Raw genomic sequence first — 25154 nt, forward strand, 5'->3', positions numbered from 1 at the left:
ACTATTTTACGTAGGTAATATAGTGATTCTGTTTTTCTCCTCTCCTCCATTGTCTCTCTTTCCTCCTGGTTATTAGTTAATGGAGTTTTTTGCAGATCCCTCCTGGGACCACAGGTTCCTTTTAGGTCATACGGTACAGGAGTGTGTGTGTGTGCATGTGTGTGTGTGTGTGTGTGTGTGTGTCCACAGTCAAATCCCACAGCATTTTCTGACACAGTGTGTGCTGTGATTGTCAGAAAAGGTAGAGGGGTTAGTCTTCAACCCTATATTTTATTCCAGGCTTAACTCTCTCCCTTTCCTCCCTCTGTCTCTCTCGCCATTGTAATCAGACCCTGTTGTGTGATGAACTGCTTGGACATGGTCCACAGAGAGAGAAGGAGGTGAGGAGAAGAGAGGTGGAAGGTTGGGAGAAGGAGAGAGAGAGGGGAAGAGAGCAAAGCAGAGAGAGACAGAGAAAAAGAGAGAGAAAGAGAGATGGAGATTTCACATTGCTTTTAACGGCATTAACCTGCCCAAGCTGTATATAATTTAGAGCAGTGGTGACATAGAGGAGGAGCTGTCTGATGGACACAGATGCACACACACAGATTTGTAGAATGCCCATTCTCTCTCTGTCTCTGTCTCTCTTTCTCTGTCTCCCTGTCTCTCTTTCTCTGTCTCCCTGTCTCTGTCTCTCTCTGTCTTTCTCTGTCTCCCTGTCTCTGTCTCTCTCTGTCTTTCTCTGTCTCTCTGTCTCTGTCTCTCTTTCTCTGTCTCCCTGTCTCTGTCTTTCTCTGTCTCCCTGTCTCTGTCTCTCTGTCTCTGTCTCTCTCTCTCTCTCAATTCAATTAAATTCAATTGACTTTATTGACATGGCAAGTTCATTATTACTTACATTGTCAAAGTATACATATCTAAAAATAAAAATAAAATACAAATGTATATTTATATATAAATAAATGGTGGGACCAACAGCAATAATAATAGTAGTAGTGGACATGGGTTTACCATTAACAGCAACTACAACAACAAGATTAATGAGAATAACAATACATTAACGCAATGGTAGTAGACCAGTGTCAACATGACTGAGAAGACACATGACCTGGTAGTAGACCAGTGTCAACATGACTGAGAAGACACATGACCTGGTAGTAGACCAGTGTCAACATGACTGAGAAGACACATGACCTGGTAGTAGACCAGTGTCAACATGACTGAGAAGACACATGACCTGGTAGTAGACCAGTGTCAACATGACTGAGAAGACACATGACCTGGTATGAAAGACAAAACAAAAGAAGATGGGAAATATTATCGACATTACTTTGCACTTTTCACTGGCTGTCCCTCAGGTTGTGGCAGGATGACACATATTTGGTTGCCAAAACTGCACATTTTGGCTTTTCACCCAATAAATATTTGATTTTTTCTTCATCTTTTATAGTTTCAAATTCTTTGTATTGAATTATAATTGACATTTTCTCTCTCTCTCTCCTGCTGATAGGAGACTGATGTAGATATCATGGATGAAGAGATCCATGTTTTATCTTCTAACTCATCTTTCTGTAGGAGATCCAACCAGAAGAGGTTTTGAGGCCACCACCCCCAAGACCTCACAGGAAAACCGCCCCGATCTCTGCCTCCTCCCCCTCTCCACCTCTACCTGTCTCCTGATGTGAGTTCTGGGCCTGTATCCACAAAAAAAGTGTCTCGGAGGAGTGCTGATCTAGGATCAGTTTAGCCTTTTATTTCATGATGAATAAGTTTGTATGGACAGATTCTAGATCAGCTATCCTATCCTGAGGCACATGGTAGATAGACACGGGCCCTGGCCTTAGTTCATTTAGATCATAGTTCTTTCCCAACCAAACTAATTTAGGTCCTTTGATTCTCTTTGTTCTTGCAGGTATAGAACCCATTGCTGAACGTAAGTATTATACTCCTTTAATGTGCTGTCAAGTTGTAGCTAAGAACATAGAGTATAACTAACTACTGTAGTTCCCCCCCACTTCTCTCTCTCTCTCTCTCTCTCTCTCCAGGGTTTGATGGAGAGTTCTAACCAGTTTAATGTCAGCAGGAACAGTTGTAATAAGTGGAGGACTTCTCGCCACAGTCATCCTGCTCTGCATTGTAGCAGTGCTGTGCTACTGCAGGCTCCAGGTAACCTGTGTGTGTGTTTTACCTGCACAGTCTTTCATGAACAATAACTGATTCCAACAAAACCTCCCCCCTTCACTAATTCCAGTACTACTGCTGTAAGAAAAATGAGTCGGAGGTGGACTTGGCTTCCGTGGCTGGAGGAGGTGACGGAACGGGAGGAAGAGATGGAGAAGGGGATGCTCAAGGGGAGGTTCAGGCTCACTTTGCCTGCAAATCGTGCAGCGCCTCTGGGATGGACAGCCTGGCTGTCACCCCTCTCTGCCTGGAGCCCCTGGAGGTTAGAGTACAGCACTAACACAAACCCTAGACCTGAATCTAGAGCTACAGTAGGCAGTTGATTCATACATAGAATTTGAAGGACTCTATTCTATTTCAATCATTCTATTTCTATGGTGATTGTGTGTGTTCCAGGTGGGCCCTCCCCCCAGCTACTGCCCCACCTGCTCCCCCTTCTGGCTACGCCCAGAACTTAGTGACGAGCTGCACAACGGAACCGAGCGGCTGGGATTCCATACGTATCACTATGACAACCCCGGACTGTGTCAATCACTGCCCCCGTCAGACACGCCGCAGGCGCCCTTCTTTTTGACCCAGCCCGGCCAATCCCCTTTGAGCTACTATAGCCCCGTTGACATCCACCCTAACACACCCTGCAGTAACAGACGCCCCTACAGCACGCCGGTTTGACGCACATGGACACACACACACACACACTGACGTCACACACGCACTCATACAAACACTCCTTCTCCCAGGGGAAAGAGTCCCAGAGACATCCAGAGTACCACCCATCCAGGGGAGAGAGCCACACGCTGAACCTACAGACCCCTGATCGGGACAGAACCACAGACGGACCCATGTCTGGTGCAGCGGTGTGGAGGTCTGGTCATCTGGTAAACCCTACAGTGGAGGAGATGTTGGGTTTGACTATGGGAGATTACTACAGATGATGGGAGAAGATAGACTGGAACAGCATCACACTGGTGTTTCTCCCTCTCTCTCTTTCTCTCGATCTGTCTTTCTCTCCCTCCTTTTCTATATTTTTCTCTCCATCTCTCTCCTCTGCCTGAAAGCTGATAATGTGAACGAGGTGACTGACATGAGGGCTATATGTGTTTGTAGGTTTGCTTTACGTCTGGAATGTCTAATCACATTACATTCAACGACTAAAGCTCAAAGATGTATTTTTGTCTTCCAGAGTTTAAAGGAGCAGTATGTCCCTTGTTGACCCCTCTGACCCTTAGAAAAAAAACACATGTTGAATTTGCAGTTTTACACGTGATTTAAAAATATATATAATTATTGTAAGGGGATATCCGGATGCATTAAATATAATCCTGGCTAAAACAATACAAACACACAAACATTTTAGCCAACGAGGGCATCTGTTTGTCCAATTCTATGATGTTTCACTTAGCCCTTACCCTGTCCTTCAAAACACATAACAGAGATGCTGTACACTTACTAAAAGCTGTTCATTATGACACTTGATAATATAGACAAGTATTGATAAAAGAGATGTTTTACTCTTTACACACAATGCACTTTCCACTTTTCTCACAGTGTGCGTCCCAAATGGCACTGTATTCCCTATACAGTGCACTACTTTTGACCAGGGCCCATATGGGTCTGGTCAAAAGTAGTGCCCTATCTAGGGAACAGGGTGCCATTTGGGACAAAACCGTGGTCTTCACATCTTGGTCTTCCTCACTTCCCATTCCTTTTGTGATTCTTTGTTAGAGAGTTGATGTGGAAATGGACATCTGTCTGTTCACGTGTTGATTTACTGACAATAACACTCAAAGTTTGTGTTCACTGCTATGTAGTCACACACTCACACAAAGACACTGCTGCCTGTAGTCTGGCAATGAAGGTAACTTTAATATTGAATTCACTAATTCTATACTATATATATTTTTTTCTATTAAAGGTGGACTATTTCTTAAAAATGACATCATCATACACAGCAGGGCAACTTCCTGCTTACAGACTATTTGCACTGTTCGTTGAGACATGCCCATATTGGGAAGAGCCAGTGACAGATTGGAATTTTGTTGTTGATGATGTCTCTAAACAGGAAGTTGACCCGTGGTGTACGATGATGTCATGTAGCTGAGTCTCCCTTTAAAATGAACTCTGAAGATGAATTCCATGTTTAATGCACAGTGTTCCTTTTGGAAGATAAACCAATATGTGTATCTGCCTGGACTCGTCTGTGTTTCTTCACTAACAATGAATCCAATAATATATACCATTTAGCAGACACTTTTATCCAAAGCGACTTGTGTGCATTCATTTGTGGTTTTATTACGTATGGGTGGTCCCGGGAATCGAACCAACTCCTCTGCCGTTGCAAGGACCATGCTCTACCAACTGAGCCCCGCAAATGAAAAGCAGACTCAGAAATATGTTGAATACATATAAATAAGGAACGACACAATGTCAGTCTAGACGCGTTATGATGCTTTGACCCAACCTGGTTGTCCTGTGGGCCTTCTTTAAAGGTAGTTGTATGGCGTCTGTGTCTGTGAGTTGTGTGAACAGGACTTGTTCAGGACCACCTGTCTCACTCTGCTGTTGACAGATGGAATGACATAGACAGCACTGCAACCTGGAGTCAGATGAGGCCGCTTCAAAACAGTCATATTAGAACTGTTTTATAAGAATAAAGGATCATAAATGGTCGAATATGAGTAAAGACGGTTTCATGTGTTGGTCTTTGTTTCCCTTGGGTTGCATCTTCTGTGTTGTGTTCAGATGTATTGTAAGTATTACTGTAGTGGCAGGACCAGTTTAAACTCCTGACAAACCCCTTTCAGCCCTGGCCTTCTGGAGACGATAGCACTGTGAGGAGAGGCACACACTCCACACACAAACACACCGCACACGCACGCACGCACACACACACACCACACACACACACACCACGCACACACACACACACGCTAAACACTCCAGGGTAAATATCCTAAATACCAGGCATAGAACAGCATGAACCTCTCAGTTGACAACACCAGGGCATCATTAAAATGTGTGTGTGTGTGTGTGTGTGTGTGTGTGTGTGTGTGTGTGTGTGTGTGTGTGTGTGTGTGTGTGTGTGTGTGTGTGTGTGTTTGTGTGTGTGTGTGTGTGTGTGTTTGTTGACTGGGTTGGGGGGTTTCAGGGTGGAGGAGTGTGAATCTCTTTACAGGGGAGCAATAGAGAGGGAATGAGAGGAGGGTGAAGAGAATAAGAAAGGGGAGGACAGCAGTAGGTGTGTCTGTGTCACACACCTCGTATATATAAACCCTGTCAAACCTGTACCTCTTCATTTGTATGTGTTTCTGTGTGTGTACCTGCCTGCTAGCTAGAGTGTGTCTGTGTGTGTAGTCCACTGCTGTACCTGCCTGCTAGCTAGAGTGTGTCTGTGTGTGTAGTCCACTGCTGTACCTGCCTGCTAGCTAGAGTGTGTCTGTGTGTGTGTAGTCCACTGCTGTACCTGCCTGCTAGCTAGAGTGTGTCTGTGTGTGTAGTCCACTGCTGTACCTGCCTGCTAGCTAGAGTGTGTCTGTGTGTTTCATACACATGTTGGACTACGCCCTTGGACTTGACCTTTGGACTACCTGAGGTAGTTTACCTGGCTTTCAGCTGTTCTCGAAGCTCACCAGGTTTTTCACAGGTACCGTCTCTGACCTGCTGGAGTTCACCTGTCTCTGGGTGTTGACCTGTGTATATCTGACTGACTGGGAGTTACTACCTCTGTTGGAATTCACCTGTTAGCTCAGCTGTGTATCAACACGTGCCTCTCTGCTACTGGAGTTTACCTGTGTGAAGGAGTTTACCTGTGTGAAGGAGTTTACCTGTGTGAAGGAGATTACCTGTGTGAAGGAGTTTACCTGTGTGAAGGAGTTTACCTGTGTGAAGGAGGTTTACCTGTGTGAAGGAGGTTTACCTGTGTGAAGGAGGTTTACCTGTGTGAAGGAGGTTTACCTGTGTGAAGGAGTTTACCTGTGTGAAGGAGTTTACCTGTCTGACTGGAACACCTGTTGGAATTCTGACTAACTAATTCTTGGAGTTTATCTCTCCTGCTGGGGTTCACTTACCTCAGAGCAGAGACCTGCATCCTCCAGCTGTGTGTGTGTGTGTGTGTGTGTGTGTGTGTGTGTGTGTGTGTCAGGATGATGGAAGAAGTGTCTATCAGGGTGGCATATGACACCCACATCATAGACCAGATGACCGAGGAGGAGATACTGGCCTGCCTGATGGCCGAGTCTATACCCAAACACACGGTGAGACCACAACCATTAAACAACCATACCCAAACACACGGTGAGACCACAACCATTATACAACCATACCCAAACACACGGTAAGACCACAACCATTATACAACCATACCCAAACACACGGTGAGACCACAACCATTATACAACCATACCCAAACACACGGTAAGACCACAACCATTAAACAACCATACCCAAACACACGGTGAGACCACAACCATTATACAACCATACCCAAACACACGGTAAGACCACAACCATTAAACAACCATACCCAAACACACGGTGAGACCACAACCATTAAACAACCATACCCAAACACACGGTAAGACCACAACCATTATACAACCATAAAACAATTGCTGCTGTGTCATAGAGCATGTGGTCAAACAACAACAATAGCAACAAGGTTGAACTTGTCTTTTTAGGAGGTTTGAAGACTATTTTCTTTCATATTTTCCAAAACATATTATTACAGTGTTGTAACGATGTGCAAACAGTTCAAGTACAAAAGGGAAAATAAATTAACATAAATATTGGGTGTATTTACAATGATGCTTGTTATTCACTGGTTGCCCTTTTCTTGTGGCAACAGGTCACAGACCTTGCTGCTGTGATGGCACACTGTGGTTTTTCACCCAGTAGATATGGGAGTTTATCAACATTGGATTTTGTTTTCAAATTCTTTGTGGGTCAGCCTACTTCTGCTCTCTCTCTCTCTGTTTGTGTGATATAACTTTCTCTCAATCAAACTTAGCTGTTGTTTATGTATGCTGAGCCTGTGGACTGTTCTCTCACTCAACCTTGACTGTTGTTGTTCTACAGGTTCCCAGTAAGAAGGCCATGCTGAGAGAGAACCAGACGCAACAACAGGATGACCACGTAGACAGATACCAGGTAGGACCAAACCGTTAGCACTTTGATGTGTATTAAACCTAACCCCTCCCTCCCTCCCACCTCCACCCAACAATACAGCAGAACCCCACCCACTATCACCACTCCCCTCCCCCACTTAAACAGTCAGCACCCCCTTTACACCCAAAACCAGCACTCTCTCCACCCCCCAAACCCACCGGAATGGGTGTGCCACATTCTATAGCAATCTATAGGGAGAACCTAACTGTGCTCCATATTCTGTGCATTCTATGGAGGTAGAACCTGACTTTGTGTTCTCTGTTCTGTGTATTCCTGCAGAGGGAGAACCGTCAGCTGCAGCAGGACAGTCTGCGTCTGGAGCAGGAGAATGATGTTCTGGCCCACAGACTGATCACCAGCAAGATCTCCCTGAGGACTGACCTGGACCAGGTACACCACTCACCTACCCCACATCACCCCCACATCAACCCCTAGCCCCCTACTTCCTAGTCACTCACCCTATTCCCCTGGCTCCTGGTCACTCCCCCTAGCCCCCTACTTCCTAGTCACTCACCCTATTCCCCTGGCTCCTAGTCACTCCCCCTAGCCCCCTACCTCCTAGGCACTCCCCGAGCCCTCTAACTGTAGGCACTTCCCCTAGTTTACTACCTCATTTACTACCTCATTCCCTATGGACAATAACATTTTCTACACTCTTAGAAAAAAGGGTTCCAAAGGGGTTGTTCGGCTGTCCCCATAGGCACTTGTGCAGACAGACAGACAGACAGACAGACAGACAGACAGACAGACAGACAGACAGACAGACAGACAGACAGACAGACAGACAGACAGACAGACAGACAGACAGACAGACAGACAGACTTAATTAATTAATTAATTAATTAATGTTGGTGGGCCCACAGGCGGAGGACAGAGTGAATGAACTGACCAAAGAGCTGCTGAAGACCAGAAAGAGATTAAAGAACGCAGAGGAGGAGAAGAGAGGGAAAGAGGAGGAGGCTGCTCAGGTAATCTCTTCTATCCATCCATCCTTTATGTTTCCATACTTCGATGTATGGTATATTATATTCTAATTTGGGTAATAATGTAATATTTTATTCTATTTATGGTAATAATGTAATATTGTGTTCTATTTATGGTAATAATGTAATATTATATTATATTTATGGTAGTGATGTAATATTGTATTCTATTTATGGGTAATAATGTAATATTATATTTATGGTAGTGATGTAATATTGTATTCTATTTATGGGTAATAATGTAATATTATATTATATTTATGGTAGTGATGTAATATTGTATTGTATTTATGGTAGTGATGTAATATTGTGTTGTATTTATGGTAGTGATGTAATATTGTATTATATGTATGGCAGTGATGTAATATTGTGTTCTATTTATGGTAGTGATGTAATATTGTATTATATGTATGGTAGTGATGTAATATTGTATTCTATTTATGGTAGTGATGTAATATTATATTATATTCATGGTACTGATGTAATATTGTATTCTATTTATTGTAGTGATGTAATATTGTATTCTATTTATGGTAGTGATGTAATATTGTATTCTATTTATGGGTAATAATGTAATATTATATTATATTTATGGTAGTGATGTAATATTGTATTGTATTTATGGTAGTGATGTAATATTGTATTATATGTATGGTAGTGATGTAATATTGTATTCTATTTATGGTAGTGATGTAATATTATATTATATTCATGGTACTGATGTAATATTGTATTCTATTTATGGTAGTGATGTAATATTGTATTCTATTTATGGTAGTGATGTAATATTGTATTCTATTTATGGGTAATAATGTAATATTGTATTCTATTTATGGTAGTGATGTAATATTGTATTATATTTATGGGTAATAATGTAATATTATATTTATGGTACTGATGTAATATTGTATTCTATTTATGGGTAATAATGTAATATTGTATTCTATTTATGGGTAATAATGTAATATTATATTTATGGTAGTGATGTAATATTGTATTCTATTTATGGACATGTATTTGTCGTTTCACAGTTGAAGGAGGTGTTAAGGGCAAAGCTGGACAAGGCTGAACCAGAGGTGAAAAGGAGCTCAGGCATCATCTCAGACTACAAACAGGTAACACACACACACACACACACACACACACACACACACACACACACACACACACACACACACACACACACACACACACACACACACACACACACACACCTACCTACACACCTACACACCTACACACCTACACCTCTTCCTCTGTCTGTCAGATCTGTTCCCAGCTGACCAGTCGGGTGGAGAAGCAGCAGGCGGCCCACAGAGAGGACCTGGACGAACTCAGGGTGAGGATGTATAAGGCACTGTCTGATGATGTCACCGTTTGACAATCACACAGTTTGATGATATAATTTGTTCTGAATGGAAATCACCCCTCCCTCTACAGTGGGGCCAAAAAGTATTTAGTCAGCCACCAATTGTGCAAGTTCTCCCACTTAAAAAGATGAGAGAGGCCTGTAATTTTCATCATAGGTACACTTCAACTATGACAGACGAAATGAGAAAAAAAAAATCTGAAAATCACATTGTAGGATTTTTTTACGTTTTTTTTTTCTCCCCTTTTTCTCCCCAATTTCGTGGTATCAAATGTTTTTTTAGTAGCTACTATCTTGTCTCACCGCTACAACTCCCATACGGGCTTGGGTGAGACGAAGGTTGAAAGTCATGCGTCCTCCGACACACAACCCAACCAAGCCGCACTGCTTCTTAATACAGCGCCTTCCAACCCGGAAGCCAGCCGCACCAACGTGTCAGAGGAAACGCTGTGCACCTGGCAACCTTGGTTAGCGCGCACTGCGTCCAGCCCGCCACAGGAGTCGCTGGTGCGCGATGAGACAAGGATATCCCTACCGACCAAACCCTCCCGACCAAACCCTCCGCGAGGCCAATTGTGCGTCTCCCCACGGACCTCCCGGTCGCAGCCGGTTACGACAGAGCCTGGGCGCGAACCCAGAGTCTCTGATAGCACAGCTAGCGCTGCAGTACAGTGCCCTTAACCACTGCGCCATCCGGGAGGCCTCATTGTAGGATTTTTTATGAATTTATTTGCAAATTATGGTGGAAAATAAGGATTTGGTCAATAACAAAAGTTTATCTCAATACTTTGTTATATACCCTTTGTTGGCAATGACAGAGGTCAAACGTTTTCTGTAAGTCTTCACAAGGTTTTCACACACTGTTGCTGGTATTTTGGCCCATTCCTCCATGCAGATCTCCTCTAGAGCAGTGATGTTTTGGGGCTGTTGCTGGGCAACATGGACTTTCAACTCCCTCCAAAGATTTTCTATGGGGTTGAGATCTGGAGACTGGCTAGGCCACTCCAGGACCTTGAAATGCTTCTTATGAAGCCACTCCTTCGTTGCCCGGGCAGTGTGTTTGGGATCATTGTCATGCTGAAAGACCCAGCCACGTTTCATCTTCCTTGTGGTTCTGGGATTTTTGCTCACCGTTCTTGTGATCATTTTGACCTCACGGGGTGAGATCTTGCGTGGAGCCCCAGATCGAGGGAGATTATCAGTGGTCTTGTATGTCTTCAATTTCCTAATAATTGCTCCCACAGTTGATTTCTTCAAACCAAGCTGCTTACCTATTGCAGATTGTCTTCCCAGCCTGGTGCAGGTCTACAATTTTGATTCTGGTGTCCTTTGACAGCTCTTTGGTCTTGGCCATAGTGGAGTTTGGAGTGTGACTGTTTGAGGTTGTGGACAGGTGTCTTTTATACTGATAACAAGTTCAAACAGGTGCCATTAATACAGGTAACGAGTGGAGGACAGAGGAGCCTCTTAAAGAAGAAGTTACAGGTCTGTGAGAGCCAGAAATCTTGCTTGTTTGTAGGTGACCAAATACTTATTTTCCACCATAATTTGCAAATAAATACATAAACAATCCTACAATGTGATTTTCGGGATTTTTTTCTTCTCATTTTGTCTGTCATAGTTGAAGTGTACCTATGATGAAAATTACAGGCCTCTCTCATCTTTTTAAGTGGGAGAACTTGCACAATTGGTGGCTGACTAAATACTTTTTTGTCCCACTGTACATGTTCATAATAAAACACTTTTGAACTCTCTCATCAAACCCCTCCCACCCCTCTCCTCCCTCTCTTAGAATGCTGTGCTGGCATGTTCTCGCTGCCGACAGGCTCTAGATTCTCCTGTTATGGAAGGCTTCGGTTCCACAGCCCCGTACCAGAGAAGTATCAGCACCAGAGAACCAGGCCAGCAGAGAGACCAGGAAACAGAACCAGACCAGCAGACGACTGGTACCAGGGAACAAGACCAGGAGAAGGTGTGTCTGAGTGGCCAGGTCACAGAGCTGGAGAAAGAGCTGGCCCAGACTAAACTACAGATGGTGGAGGCCAAGTGCAAAATCCAGGTCAGCTCAGAGCACACTACACACTTCATAATGCACACTACACACTTCATAGTGTACACTACACACTTCATAATGCACACTACACACTTCATAATGCACACTACACACTTCATAGTGTACACTACACACTTCATAATGCACACTACACACTTCATAATGCACACTACACACTTTTTTGTGGACAGTACACACTCCATAGTGATATATGATGTGTTGTGTTGTCCCCTGTTTAGGAGCTGGAACACCAGAAGGGGGTGCTGCAACGTGATCTCCAGACAGCTAGGAACAGCTGGCTCAGTAAGACTGTGAGCTCCATACGGTCAGCCGGAGGGGGTCTGCAGAGCAGCAGCCTACCCAGTGGGAGAGCCTCAGCAATGGGGCATTCTCTCCATGGCCTCCCCCTCTCAGCCTGGAGCTCCAGGTGACTGTCTGACAGAGAGATGGAAGGGAGGGGGAGAGACAGCAAGAGGACATACTGGGAGTATAGATAATATGTATTGGAATGATTAGACATGTCTATTGGTGACTGTTTGTTTCTGCATTCTAGTCCCTATTTTGGTTTTATTTGTTATTGTCATTTTTTATTTTCAATATTTTATTATTGATACAGGAATTGTATGTTTTATGTATTGCTTTGGCTGCATTGTGTTGTCCCTAAAGCGTGTGAATAACTGAATCCAATGATCAAACCATACATCCCAATGCTAACACTCCTTTCTGCATGCACACACACACACACACACAACTCTTTAAACAAAACTCCAAACTGGTATTACTTGTATGGCACCCAGTCCTTCATTCAAAACCTGTCATTGTGCATTCATTTTTTGATTTGATTTGTTACATACAGTACATCTCTGATGTTGTCAATATCAGATTTTCTTTTTAACTTACAGTGAAGTCAAATCAATAGTCATCATTGTAATCAAGTATATATCCATACTTTTTATGTTTCTACATTTACAGACATTTTCATTAAGTAGTTCTCAAAATCTGTAGCAGACAAACCAGTTGACATGTAAAGTCAGCCAGGTCACCCGGGATACAAGTGAGTATTCGACGTCCATCCTTATCTGAGGATGTCTGGAGATGATGTGGAAATCGGCCACTAGGAGCAACAATGAACGCTGTTGCCTTCAAGTAGGTTGTGATCTGCCTCTGATTCCAAATGTTGGAAGTTTGAATCCAGCGATAGAAAGTTGTTTTTGAGATAGTTGTTTTAAGCCTATCCCAAACCTTAACCATTTGGAGTTAATGTCTAAACTTAACCGTAAACATTTAGAAATTTGCAACAACTTTGAAATTTGAGAAACATGGATGAACTGTGAGCTAGTTGTGTAATGTATAGGTTTACCAAACATATACGTGATCGTCAATTTCGAGCAGTCTGATTAAGTAATAGTTCATGGTCTTTTAACAAAGGAGAAGAGAAACATATCAAAAGTGAGCATTGTATTGTTCACGGCAGTTATGTTATGTGAACATGTATTTCCAGATGAAACACTGATTCAGTTTGGTGAAAATGTGACTATGATTTTGATTGTGAAATACTTAGTCAATTGAAAATGTGCTTAAAGTTTTGAAACAACTGCCTTTTTGGTGGTCTGTTTTGAGTTTTGTACTAAGTGAACAGGTACCACATGGCATACTTGTTAAAATTGCACTGAAGCGATACAAAAAAACTGTAAATCAAGGACTTTATTAATCACATTGAATTTCTTTGTAATTAGTCAAAATAGACGAGACAGCAGAGAGCACAGATGAAGGGAACAAGTTGGGTAGTGTCTTAAATTACACCATATTCCCTATAAAGTGCAATACTTTTGACCGAAGCAACATAGGACTGACAAAGGACTCTGGCCAAAATAGTGCATTATAGGGAATAGATTGGTATTTGAGATACCACCTTTATGTTAGACAACAAACCCTCCATTACACACCAGGGTCACGTTCAGGACAGGAGAGGTCAACATACTGAAAGTAAAGCTGATATGATTCCTATTTACTTTACATGTCAGATAGAGACATGTCTGTTCAACATACAATATTTCTGTCTGAACGTTCCACATCTGAATGTGACCCACAGAATGAGGAAACAGCTTCTGTTCTCTCTCTCTCTCCTATTTCTCTCTGCTCCCCTCCCTACACTGTTTATCATTTTCTCTTCTTCTCTTCTTACAAACACTTGAGGACATAGAAGTTGCAGGTCGTCCCACGCGGACATCCGCACAGCGTTCCGACGCGCGCACCCTTGCGAACAGCGCACTGCTCGCCTGCGTCACACTGGAAACAAACAGTTTGTTTATTAATTGAATTATGATGATGGTGGGATCTGTCTCCAGACTATGGGATTCTGAAACATCTACACTGGTTTCCCAGAACCAGATTAATCCTAGCAACGCCTAAATTATATATTTTTTAAACACGGTGAATTGAGAACCTTTATCGAATGTCCCGTTTTAACAATTTGAAACGCAATATACGACTAGACTCAATGAATAAGTAAAATGCATGATACAGACAGGCAAACTACTTAAAAACGGTTGACAATAGGACTTTAACCACTTTAAAATGGTTGATCAGGTCTACTCTTACCGACGGCAGCCAGCCGAGCTTCTTTTCTGATAACGGCATCTGTTTGTTCTTCAGTTTCTCCAGAACTTCTTGCAAAGCTTCAATCTACATGACAGAGAAAAACAAAAATTATAGACTTCTATAGATGTAGCTAGAAAACAATTACAAAAATAGGGATGAATCGACTAAACTAACACATTGACAAACCAAACAACTTCACAAACATAAAACAATTTAAACTTACCAGATCCTTCTCTTCTTGTGATTTGTGAGGGAACTCTAGAGCGCGAGTCTCAAACTCCAACGAGGTGTCGCCGTCAGCGAGACAGAGACATGCGCAGCAGGAGGCGGCGAGGAAAAGCAGTAGAATGCTGGCCATGGTGCTGAAACAACCAGAAGGGATGGAGATACAGCGGGGCCTCTGCAGGTGGTTAGCGGGGGCTTGGTGAACACTGGGCCGGTGAAGTGGGCTATGATTCGGGGTGATAGACGCTATGGCTTGATTTTATAGCGTTTGCTGACGTCATACAGCTACTGTAATATGTATGACCACTGACATGAGCGGAGCGACAGAGGTAACCACTGACCGGAGAGGGTCATACGCACGCACATACACGCGCCAGAGGATGTTGTGATGGAGAGGCGTTGTCTGATAGAACACCTCTGTTCACCTCTTTCCAATAATCCCAGGTCACAGCCCCTGGCTGTTGAGACCAATCTTTAATCAGCATCCAATTTCCTCTTGGGTGTGTGTGTATGCCTAACCTCTCATTTGCTCATTTGGTCCAGGAGAACTGTGTACACAGTGAGCAGGCCTGAGACTCTACATCACAGGCTAATCTCACCAACCCACCTCTCGCTATCTCACACACACACAAACGCATGCACACTCACACACATACAATACTATTTCCAAGCAAGAATTCTGCTTAGGAGTAGTTTTTGTGGAGAGGGGGAAACTGAAAACCAGCTTTTATTGGCTGAGAGGTTCGGAACTCTTTGTCTATTCATCAATTTACTGCATTGTGATGTCACCATGGAAAGGTGAAACCCCGTCCCATGCAAACCTGCTGATTAGAAGATCCTGTGTAGATTATATTTTCAACCAGCAACTATCAGGAAATAACACTGATTTGACAAAATCACACTTTTAGAGTGTTCGTTTCATCACCTGTTGTTGTACAATACAGGAGCGCAACTTTGGTTTTAGAAGTGGGGGGACATAATAATAATGATATATATATATATATATTTTTTTTTTATCCAGTCAGACAAACACTCCAAACAGCCTACCCGACCGCTCGGAGGCGTCCGCACGGTCCTAAAGCACACCGTTACCTCATTTTGTATCACATTCCAATTCTAAAACTGGGGGGGGACAAAAACGCAATTTCAGAATGTGGGCGGGACATGTCCTCCCCATCCCCAGTGAAAGTTGCACCCCTAGTACAAAATGATATAAAACACAGAAAAAACAGAATGTTGACTGCACTGGGCCTTTAAAGTGAACCTATTGATCCAGTGCAACCCTGCTGAACCTGAAGTAGTCAACACTAGAAAATAAAGATTAGTCAGATATGAAGACAGCTGTGTGTGAGCATGTCTACTTGTGTGTGTTCTATTTGTCTGAACAGGATGCTTTTCAGATATCAGTCTGTCAGCCTGTTAATATCATTGGAATGAATCTAATATTTACAACAATATTTGGACAAAACACTTAAAACTATTTTCTTGTTGTTGTAACAACTGCTTATAGGTCTCTTTTTGTTCGTTTAAAAGATCCTTTACGTGAGAGACATCACTGGCACTGTCCTCAATGGTACTCCCACCGGCTTTGGTCTTTGTCATGGTAGCTAGCAACGTATGTTAGGCTGTTACTCCTCGCAGTTCTTTGGGGTTGTTGTCCTGTTGCGTCACCGAACTTCTGTTGAGCTTCAATTGGCGGACAAATAGCCTTACATTCTCCTGCAAAATGTCTTGACCAACTTGGGAATTCATTTCTCCATCGATGATAGCAAGCTGTCCAGGCCCTGAGGCAGCAAAGCAGCCTCAAACCATGACGCTCCCTCTGCTATGGTTTACAGTTGGGATGAGGTTTTGATGTTGGTGTGCTGTGCCTTTTTTTCTCCACACATAGTGTTTTGTGTTCCTTCCAAACATCACAAACGAAGTTTCATCTGTCCACAGAATATTTTGCCAGTAGCGCTGTGGAACATCCAGGTGCTCTTTTGCGAACTTCAGACATGCGGCAATGTTTTTTTTGAGACAGCAGTGGCTTCTTCCATGGTGTCCTCCCATGAACACCATTCTTGTTTAGTGTTTTACGTATCGTAGACTCGTCAACAGAGATGTTAGCATCTTCCAGAGATTTATGTAAGTCTTTAGCTGACACTCCAGGATTCTTCTTAACCTCATTGAGAATTCTGCACTGTGCTCTTGCAGTCATCTTTGTAGGACCGCCACTCCTAGGGAGAGTAACAACAGCGCTGAAATTTCTCAATTTATAGACAATTTGTCTTACCGTGGACTGACTTTTAGAGATACTTTTGTAACCCTTCCCAGCTTCATACAAGGCAACAATTCTTCAATTTAGGACTTCTGAGATCTCTTTTGTTTCGAGGAATGGTTCACATCAGGCAATGCTTATTGTGAATAGCAACCTTACATTTTGTGAGTGTTTTTTATGAGGCAGGGCAGCTCTAATCAAATTCTCCAATCTCATCTCATTGATTAGTTGACTCCTGACTCCAATTAGCTTTTGGAGAAGACATTAGCCTAGGGGTTCACATACTTTCCCCAAACTACACTGTGAATGTTTAAATGATGTATTCAATATAGACAAGAAAAATACAATCATTTGTGTGTTATTAGTTTAAGCACACTGAGTTTGTCTATTGTTGTGACTTAATTTATCTGATCTTAATTTATGTCAAATTTATCAGACATCCAGGTAATTCCAGAGGGTTCACATACTTTTTCTTGCCACTGAATTTAGAATTCAAGTCACACTTAACCAACATGGCTACCACAGAATTCTGCAGTGATACGCCATCCCATCTGGTTTGCGCCTTCCTGTGACATCGGGTGGTGTAGTTGTCCTGGAGGGCAGGTAGTTTGTCCCCGGTGATGCGTTGTGCAGACCTCACTACGCTCTGGAGAGCCTTACGGTTGTGGGCGGAGCAGTTGCCGTACCAGGCGGTGATACAGCCCGACAGGATGCTCTCGATTGTGAGTGTTTTTGGTGACAAGCCAAATTTCTTCAGCCTCCTGAGGTTGAAGAGGCGCTGCTGCGCCTTCTTCACCACGCTGTCTGTGTGGGTGTCTGTGATGTGTACGCCGAGGAACTTAAAACTTACTACCCTCTCCACTACTGTCCCATCGATCTGGATAGGGGGGGTGCTCCCTCTGCTGTTTCCTGAAGTCCACGATCATCTCCTTTATTTTGTTGACGTTGAGTGGGAGGTTATTTTCCTGACACCACACTCCGAGGGCCCTCACCTCCTCCCTGTAGGCCGTCTCGTCGTTGTTGGTAATCAGGCCTACCACTGTAGTGTTATCTGCAAACTTGATGATTGAGTTGGAGGCGTGCATGAACACACAGTCGTGGGTGAACAGGGAGAACAGGATAGGGCTCAGAATACACCCGTGTGGGGCCCCAGTGTTAAGGATCAGCGGGGTGGAGATGTTGTTACCTACCCTCACCACCTGGGGCCGGCCAATCAGGAAGTCCAGTACCCAGTTGCACAGGGCGGGGTCGAGACCCAGGGTCTCGAGCTTGATGACGAGTTTGGAGGGTACTATGGTGTTAAATGCTGAGCTGTACAGCATTCTCACATAGGTATTCCTCTTGTCTAGATGGGTTAGGGCAGTGTGCAGTGTGGTGGCGATTGCGTCGTCTGTGGACCTGTTGGGGCAGTAAGCAAATTGGAGTGGGTCTAGGGTGTCAGGTAGGGTGGAGGTGAAATGGTCCTTGACTAGTCTCTCAAAGCACTTCATGATGACGGAAGTGAGTGCTACGGGGCGGTAGTCGTTTAGCTTAGCTACCTTAGCTTTCTTGGGAACTGGAACAATGCGGCTGTGGTTATAATCGAAGAGAATTGGTTCCCTCTTGAAGCATGTGGGAACAGCAGACTGGGATAAGGATTGATTGAATATGTCTGTAAACACACCAGCAAGCTGGTCTGCGCATGCTCTGAGGATGCGGCTGGGGATCCCGTCTGGGCCTGCAGCCTTGCGAGGGTTAAGACGTTTAAATGTTTTACTCACATCGGCTGCAGTGAAGGAGAGTCCACAGGTTTTGGTAGCGGGCCGTGTCAGTTGCACTGTATTGTCCTCAAAGCGAGCAAAGAAGTTGTTTAGTCTGTCTGGGAGCAAGACATCCTGGTCCGCAACGGGCCTGGTTTTCTTTTTGTAGTCCGTGATTGACTGTAAACCCTACCACATACCTCTCATGTCTGAGCCGTTGAATTGCGACTCTACTTTGTCTCTATACTGACGCTTAGCTTGTTTGATTGCCTTGCGGAGGAAATAGCTACAGTGTTTGTATTCTGTCATGTTTCCGGTCACCTTGCCCTGGTTAAAAGCAGTGGTTCGCGCTTTCAGTTTCACGCAAATGCTGCCATCAATCCAAGGTTACTGGTTTGGGAATGTTTTAATAGTTGCTGTGGGTACGACATTGTCGATGCACTTGCTAATAAACTCGCTCACCGAATCAGTGTATTCATCAATGTTGTTGTTTAACGCAATGCGGAACATATCCCAATCCACGTGATCGAAGCAATCTTGAAGCATGGAATCAGATTGGTCGGACCATCGTTGAACAGAGCTGAGCGCGGGAGCTTCCTGTTTTAGTCTCTGTCTATAGGCAGGGACCAACAAAATGGAGCCGTGGTCAGCTTTTCCGAAAGGAGGGCGGGGGAGGGCCTTATATGCGTTGCGGAAGTTAGAATAACAATGATCCCGGGTTTTACCATCCATGGTAGCACAATCTATATGCTGATAGAATTTAGGGAGTCTTGTTTTCAGATTAGCCTTGTTAAAATCCCCAGCTACAATGAATGCAGCCTCAGGATATGTGGTTTCCAGTTTACATAGAGTCAAATAAAAAATACAAAGTTTGTTCAGGGCCATCGATGTGTCTGCTTGGGGGGGGAATATATGTGGCTGAGATTATAATCGAAGAGAATTCTCTTGGTAGATAATGCGGTCGACATTAGATTGTGAGGAATTCTAAGTCAGGTGAACAGAAGGACTTGAGTTCCTGTATGTTGTTATGATCACAGCACGTCACGTTAATCATAAGGCATAGCCCCCCGCCCCTCTTCTTACCAGAAAGATGCTTGTTTCTGTCGGCGCGATGCGTGAAGAAACCAGGTGGCTGTACCGACTCAGATAGCGTGTCTCGAGTGAGCCATGTTTCCGTGAAGCAAAGAACGTTACAGTCGCTGATGTCTCTCTGGAAGGCAACAGTTGCTCGGATTTAATCTACCTTGTTGTCAAGAGACTGGACATTGGCGAGTAGTATGCTAGGAAGTGGTGCGCGATGTGCCCGTCTCCGGAGCCTGACCAGAAGACCGCTTCGTTTTCCCCTTTTACGGCGTCGATGTTTTGGTTCGCCGGCTGGGATCTGATCCATTGTCCTGGCTGGTGGGCAAAACACAGGATCCCCTTCGAGAAAGTCGTATTCCTGGTCGTAATGATGGTGAGTTGACATTGCTCTTATATCCAGTAGTTCCTCCCGACTGTATGTAATAAAACCTAAGATTACCTGGGGTACCAATGTAAGAAATAACACGTGAAAAAAACAAAAAGCTGCATAGTTTCCTGGGAACACGAAGCGAGGCGGCCATCTCTGTCAGCGCCGGAAGAATCTAGAAGAACATTGAGATGATTTGTGATAAGTTGGACCGCAGAGTGAAGGAAAAGCAGCCAACAAGTGCTCAGCATATGTGGGAACTCCTTCAAGACTGTTGGGAAATCATTCCAAGTGAAGACGGTTGAGAGAATGCCAAGAGTGTTCAAAGCTGTCATCAAGGAAAAGCATAGCTACTTTGAAGAATCTAAAATCTACACTTTTTGGGTTACTACATGATTCCATATGTATTATTTCATAGTTTTGATGTCTTATTAATTTACAATGTAGAAAATAGTAAACTTTTGACTGGTACTGTATGTATATATTTATTCCTGCTCTTGGGATATAATTACTGTTTGGATGACCTTATTTACTATTATGTATACATATATATATATATATATATATTTTTTGGGGGGGAAAATTATTTTGTACTTTTTAAAAAACTCTTTATGCGATGCACACTGCAGAGAACACCGGAAGAATTATCACTGAATTATCACAGTGAGTTATTGTAATATTTGTTTATGTGTCAATCAATCCCATAAGAGATTTGTTGCCAACTGGCGTTTTGACACAAAATAAATTGTTAATTAATTTAATTAATATTTTCATTCATTGACACCCCTTCAAATTAACGGATTTAGCTATGCCAGCAACACCTGTTGCCGACAGGTGTATAAAATCGAGCACACAGCCATGCAATCTCCATAGACAAACATTGGCAGTAGAATGGTCTTACTGAAGAGCTCAGTGACTTTCAACGTGGCACCGTCACAGGATTCCACCTTTCCCACAAAATTTCTGCACTGCTAGAGCTGCCCGGTCAACTGTAAGTGCTGTTATTGTGAAGTGGAAACGTTTAGGAGCAACAACGGCTCAGCCGAGAAGTGGCAGACCACACAAGCTCACAGAACGGGGGAAGCAAGTCCCTGCAGCAATGTTCAAAATTCTAGTGGAAAACCTCCACAGAACAGTGGAGACTGTTATAGCAGCAAAGGAGAGACCAACACCAGCATTATCACGCTGAAACATGAGGTGATGGTGCAACAATGGGCCTCAAGATCTCATCATGGTATCTCTGTGCATTCAAATTGCCATCGATAAAGTGCAATTGTGTTCGTTGTCTGTAGCTTATGCTTGCCCATACCACAACCCCATATCCACCATGAAGCACTCTGTTCACAACGTTTACATCAGAAAACCGCTCGCCCACACAACGCCATACTGTACATGTGGTCTGCGGTTGTGAGGCCAGTTGGACGTACTGCCAAATTCTCTAAAGCGATGTTGTGGAGGTGGCCAATGGTAGAGAAATTAGCATTACATTCTCTGGAAACAGCTCTAGTGGACATTCCTGCAGTCAGCATGCCAAATGCAAGCTCCCTCAAAATTGGAGACATCTGTGGCATTGTGTTGTGTGACAAAACTGCACATTTGAGAGTGGCCTTTTATTGTCCCTAGCACAAGGTGCAATTGTGTAATGATCATGCTGTTTGATAAGCTTCTTGATATGCCACACCTGTCAGGTGGATGGATTATCTTGGCAAAGGAAAAATGCTCAATAACATGGATGTAAACAAATTTGTGCCCAAAAATGGTTGGCGTATGGAACATTTCTGGGATCTTTTATTTCAGCTCATGAAATATGGGACCAGAAATATAAACACAACATGTGAAGTGTTGGTCCCATACACTTCACATGTTGTGTTTATATTTCTGTATTGGTTTACTAAAAGGTAATAAAGTGCCATTCTATTCTATTTTTTGTTTAGTTTATTGATGTTTCAGCATTAGTATAGGCTATTACAAAGAGTTATCATTAAAAACCCTCAATTACTTTGCTGTTACAATAAAAAAACTAATGTTAATAAATCAATACAACAATTTGAAAGTACAAAAAAAAAGGCCATGATAAAGTGTTACATTCTATTTGATTCCATTCTATCCAAAGGCAGCTTCCATGGATAATCGACTTCAGCAACCGCTGCAACCGCCAGGGACCCACCGTACTTGTGGCCTACAACAAGGCTGGATTTGTTTTCGGAGGTTACATCAGTTAGGACTACGCCCAGACTGGACAGGTGATCAATGATAATAAGGCCTTTCTCACTGGATCACTGACCAGAGAGAAAAGCCACTACGTCTGTCAAGAATCAATCAATCAAATGTATTTATAAAGCCCTTTTTTACATCAGCCGATGTCAGTGTTCTACAGAAACCCAGCCTAAAACCCCAAACAGAAAGCAAGGCAGATGTAGAAGCACGGTGGCTAGGAAAAACTCCCTAGAAATGCAGGCAACTAGGAAGAAATCTAGAGAGGAGCCAGTCCTCTTCTGGCTGCGCCGAGTAGAGATTATAACAGTACATGGCCAAGATGTTTCAACGTTCACAGATGACCAGCAGGGTCAAATAATAATCACAGTGGTTGTTGAAGGTGCAACAGCTCAGCACCTCAGGAGAAAATGTCAGTTGGCTTTACAAAGATGAGCATTCAGAGTTAGAGACAGCAGGTGCGGTAGAGAGAGAGAGTCAAAAACAGCAGGTCTGGGACAAGGTAGCATGTCCGGTGAACAGGTCAGGTTTCCATAGCCGCAGGCAGAACAGTCGAAACTGGAGCAACAGCACGACCAGGTGGACTGGGGACAGCAAGGAGGTAGTCCTGAGGCATGGTCCCAGGACATGCCTTCTCTCTTAGAAAGTGCATACTTAAATTCACACAGGACACCGGATAAGACAGGAGAAATACTCCAGATATAACAAACTGACCCTAGGCCCCCGACACAAACTACTGCAGCATAGATACTGGAGGCTGAGACAGGAGGGGTCGGGAGACACTGTGGCCCCGTCTGACGATACCCCCGGTGGCCAGTATGGTTTCACAGGTGGAAGGCATGGTCTTAATGTAAGTGTCTTAATGTTTTTGAATGGCAATAAAGCACAGGTCAGTTGTATACCAGGAAATCCTTACAAAGTCAATGCTGCAGAGATGCATGGCAACGACCTGGTGTTGACCGAGTGTGAGGTCTAAAGAGTGGAGGGTGAGTGACAGTCACTTAGGACAAATCTCACATGGTACCATATTCCTTTTATAGTGGAATACTTTTTTAATGTAATGAACAGGATTAGACTTACAGACCTTTGAAGATACCCTGGAACAATGTATGCCCATTGATACAGTACATATTAACCCCATTTCTATCCCTGAAGACTTAGGAGATCGTCTGGCGAAACGCACTTTGGACATTTGAGTAAGTATTAGTCTTTGAACCTAACCTAACCTGCACACCACATACCAAAAACACAGCAATTCAGTTATTATACAAAAGTGTAGGAATAGAGAATTAATTGAAGGAGAACAGGTGACTGAGCCCCAGCTGAGGGAGGAAGTGCAACTGCCAACACCAGAGTCCGAAGGGATACATTATAATAACAAGTATATCATATAAGCATATTATGCAGATAAGACATCTTAATTATCTATGTTACTCAACTCATTCTCATTCTTCCGCCACAAACCCTTTGGCAGTGATTACAGCCTTGATTCTTCTTAGGTATGATGCTACAAGCTCGACACACCTGTATCTGGGGAGTTTCTCCCATTCTTCTCTGCAGATCCTCAAGCTCGGCCAGGTTGTATGGGAGCGCTGCTGCACAGCTATTTTCAGGTCTCTTCAGAGATGTTCGATCGGGTTCCAGACCGGGCTCTGGCTGGGCCACTCAAGGACATTCAGAGACTTGTCCCGAACCCACTTCTGCGTTGTCTTGGCTGTGTGCTTAGGGTCGTTGTCCTGTTGGAAGATTGAACCTTCGCTCCAGTCTGAGGTCCTGAGCACTCTGGAAGAGGTTTTCATCAAGGACCTCTCTATACTTTGCTCTGATCATATTTGCCTCGATCCTGACTAGTATTCCAGTCCCTGCCACTGAAAAACATCCCCACAGCATTATGCTGCCACCACCATGCTTCACTATAGAGATGGTGCCAGGTTTCTTCCAGACATGATGTTTGGCATTCAGGCCAAAGAGTTTCATCAGACCATAGAATCTTGTTTCTCATGGTCTGAGAGTCTGTAGGTGCCTTTTGGCAAACTCCAAGTGGGCTGTCATGTGCTTTTTACTGAGGAGTGGCTCTACCTCGACACTATTCGGTCTCGGGGCTCTACGGAAAATTCCTTCGACCTCATGGCTTGGTTTTTACTCTGGAATGCACTGTCAACTGTGGGACATTATATAGACAGGTGTGTGCCTTTCCAAATCATGTCCAATCAATTTAATTTACCACAGGTGGACTCCAATCAAGTTGTAGAAACATCTTAAGGATGATCAATGGAAACATGATGCACCTGAGCTCAATTTTTTTTATTTTACCTTTATTTAACTAGGCAAGTCAGTTAAGAACAAATTCTTATTTTCAATGACGGCCTAGGAACAGTGGGTTAACTGCCTGCTCAGGGGCAGAATGACAGATGTTGTACCTTGTCAGCTCGGGGATATGAACTTGCAACCTTTTGGTTACTAGTCCAACGCTCTAACCACTAGTCAGGTAGCAAAGGGTCTGAATACTTATGTAAATAAAGTATTTCAGTTTTACATTTTTTTATACATTTGTAAAATGTTCTAAAAACCTGTTTTCACTTTGTCATTATGGGGTATTGTGTGTAGATTGCTGAGGATTGTTATTATTATTATTTTATCCATTTTAGAATAATGCTGTAATGTAACAATGTGGAAAAGGTCAAGGGGTGTGAATATAAGTCACTGTATATCCTATTCAGACCCTCCTATGTCAGTGTGAAACATTACATGAAATGCATTGCTCTCATATGCAATCCTCCTGACAGTCATTATTTCCCATTGTATGTTGATCCCAAGCATTCCCCAGCTCGTACTGCTGACCAAAGTGGACGAGGCCTCCGGCTGTTACTGCTGACCAAAGTGGACGAGGCCTCCGGCTGTTACTGCTGACCAAAGTGGACGAGGCCTCCGGCTGTTACT

The 25154-nt window shown here is 43.5% G+C and overlaps 2 protein-coding genes across 2 annotated transcripts; one reads left to right on the forward strand and one right to left on the reverse strand.

Annotated features, from left to right (window-relative positions):
- Positions 1-5452: 5452 nt before the first annotated feature.
- Positions 5453-13321, forward strand: LOC116354005 (rab GTPase-activating protein 1-like). Its single transcript, XM_031792630.1, has 8 exons — positions 5453-6410; positions 7231-7302; positions 7600-7710; positions 8184-8288; positions 9335-9418; positions 9571-9642; positions 11465-11731; positions 11965-13321. Exons 1-8 carry the CDS (start codon positions 6300-6302, stop codon positions 12154-12156), a joined length of 1014 nt encoding a protein of 337 aa, XP_031648490.1. The 5' UTR covers positions 5453-6299; the 3' UTR covers positions 12157-13321.
- Positions 13322-13414: 93 nt separating this feature from the next.
- LOC109879722 (cocaine- and amphetamine-regulated transcript protein-like) lies at positions 13415-14766 on the reverse strand. The gene is made up of 3 exons (XM_020471885.2): positions 14550-14766; positions 14327-14410; positions 13415-14014 (listed from the first exon to the last, which is right to left on the reverse strand). The coding sequence occupies exons 1-3, from the start codon at positions 14682-14684 to the stop codon at positions 13907-13909; spliced, it is 327 nt and encodes a 108-aa protein (XP_020327474.1). The 5' UTR covers positions 14685-14766; the 3' UTR covers positions 13415-13906.
- Between the last annotated feature and the right edge of the window lie 10388 nt (positions 14767-25154).

The sequence above is a fragment of the Oncorhynchus kisutch genome, linkage group LG16 (genome assembly GCF_002021735.2).
Source record: "Oncorhynchus kisutch isolate 150728-3 linkage group LG16, Okis_V2, whole genome shotgun sequence".
Taxonomy (NCBI): Eukaryota; Metazoa; Chordata; class Actinopteri; order Salmoniformes; family Salmonidae; genus Oncorhynchus; species Oncorhynchus kisutch.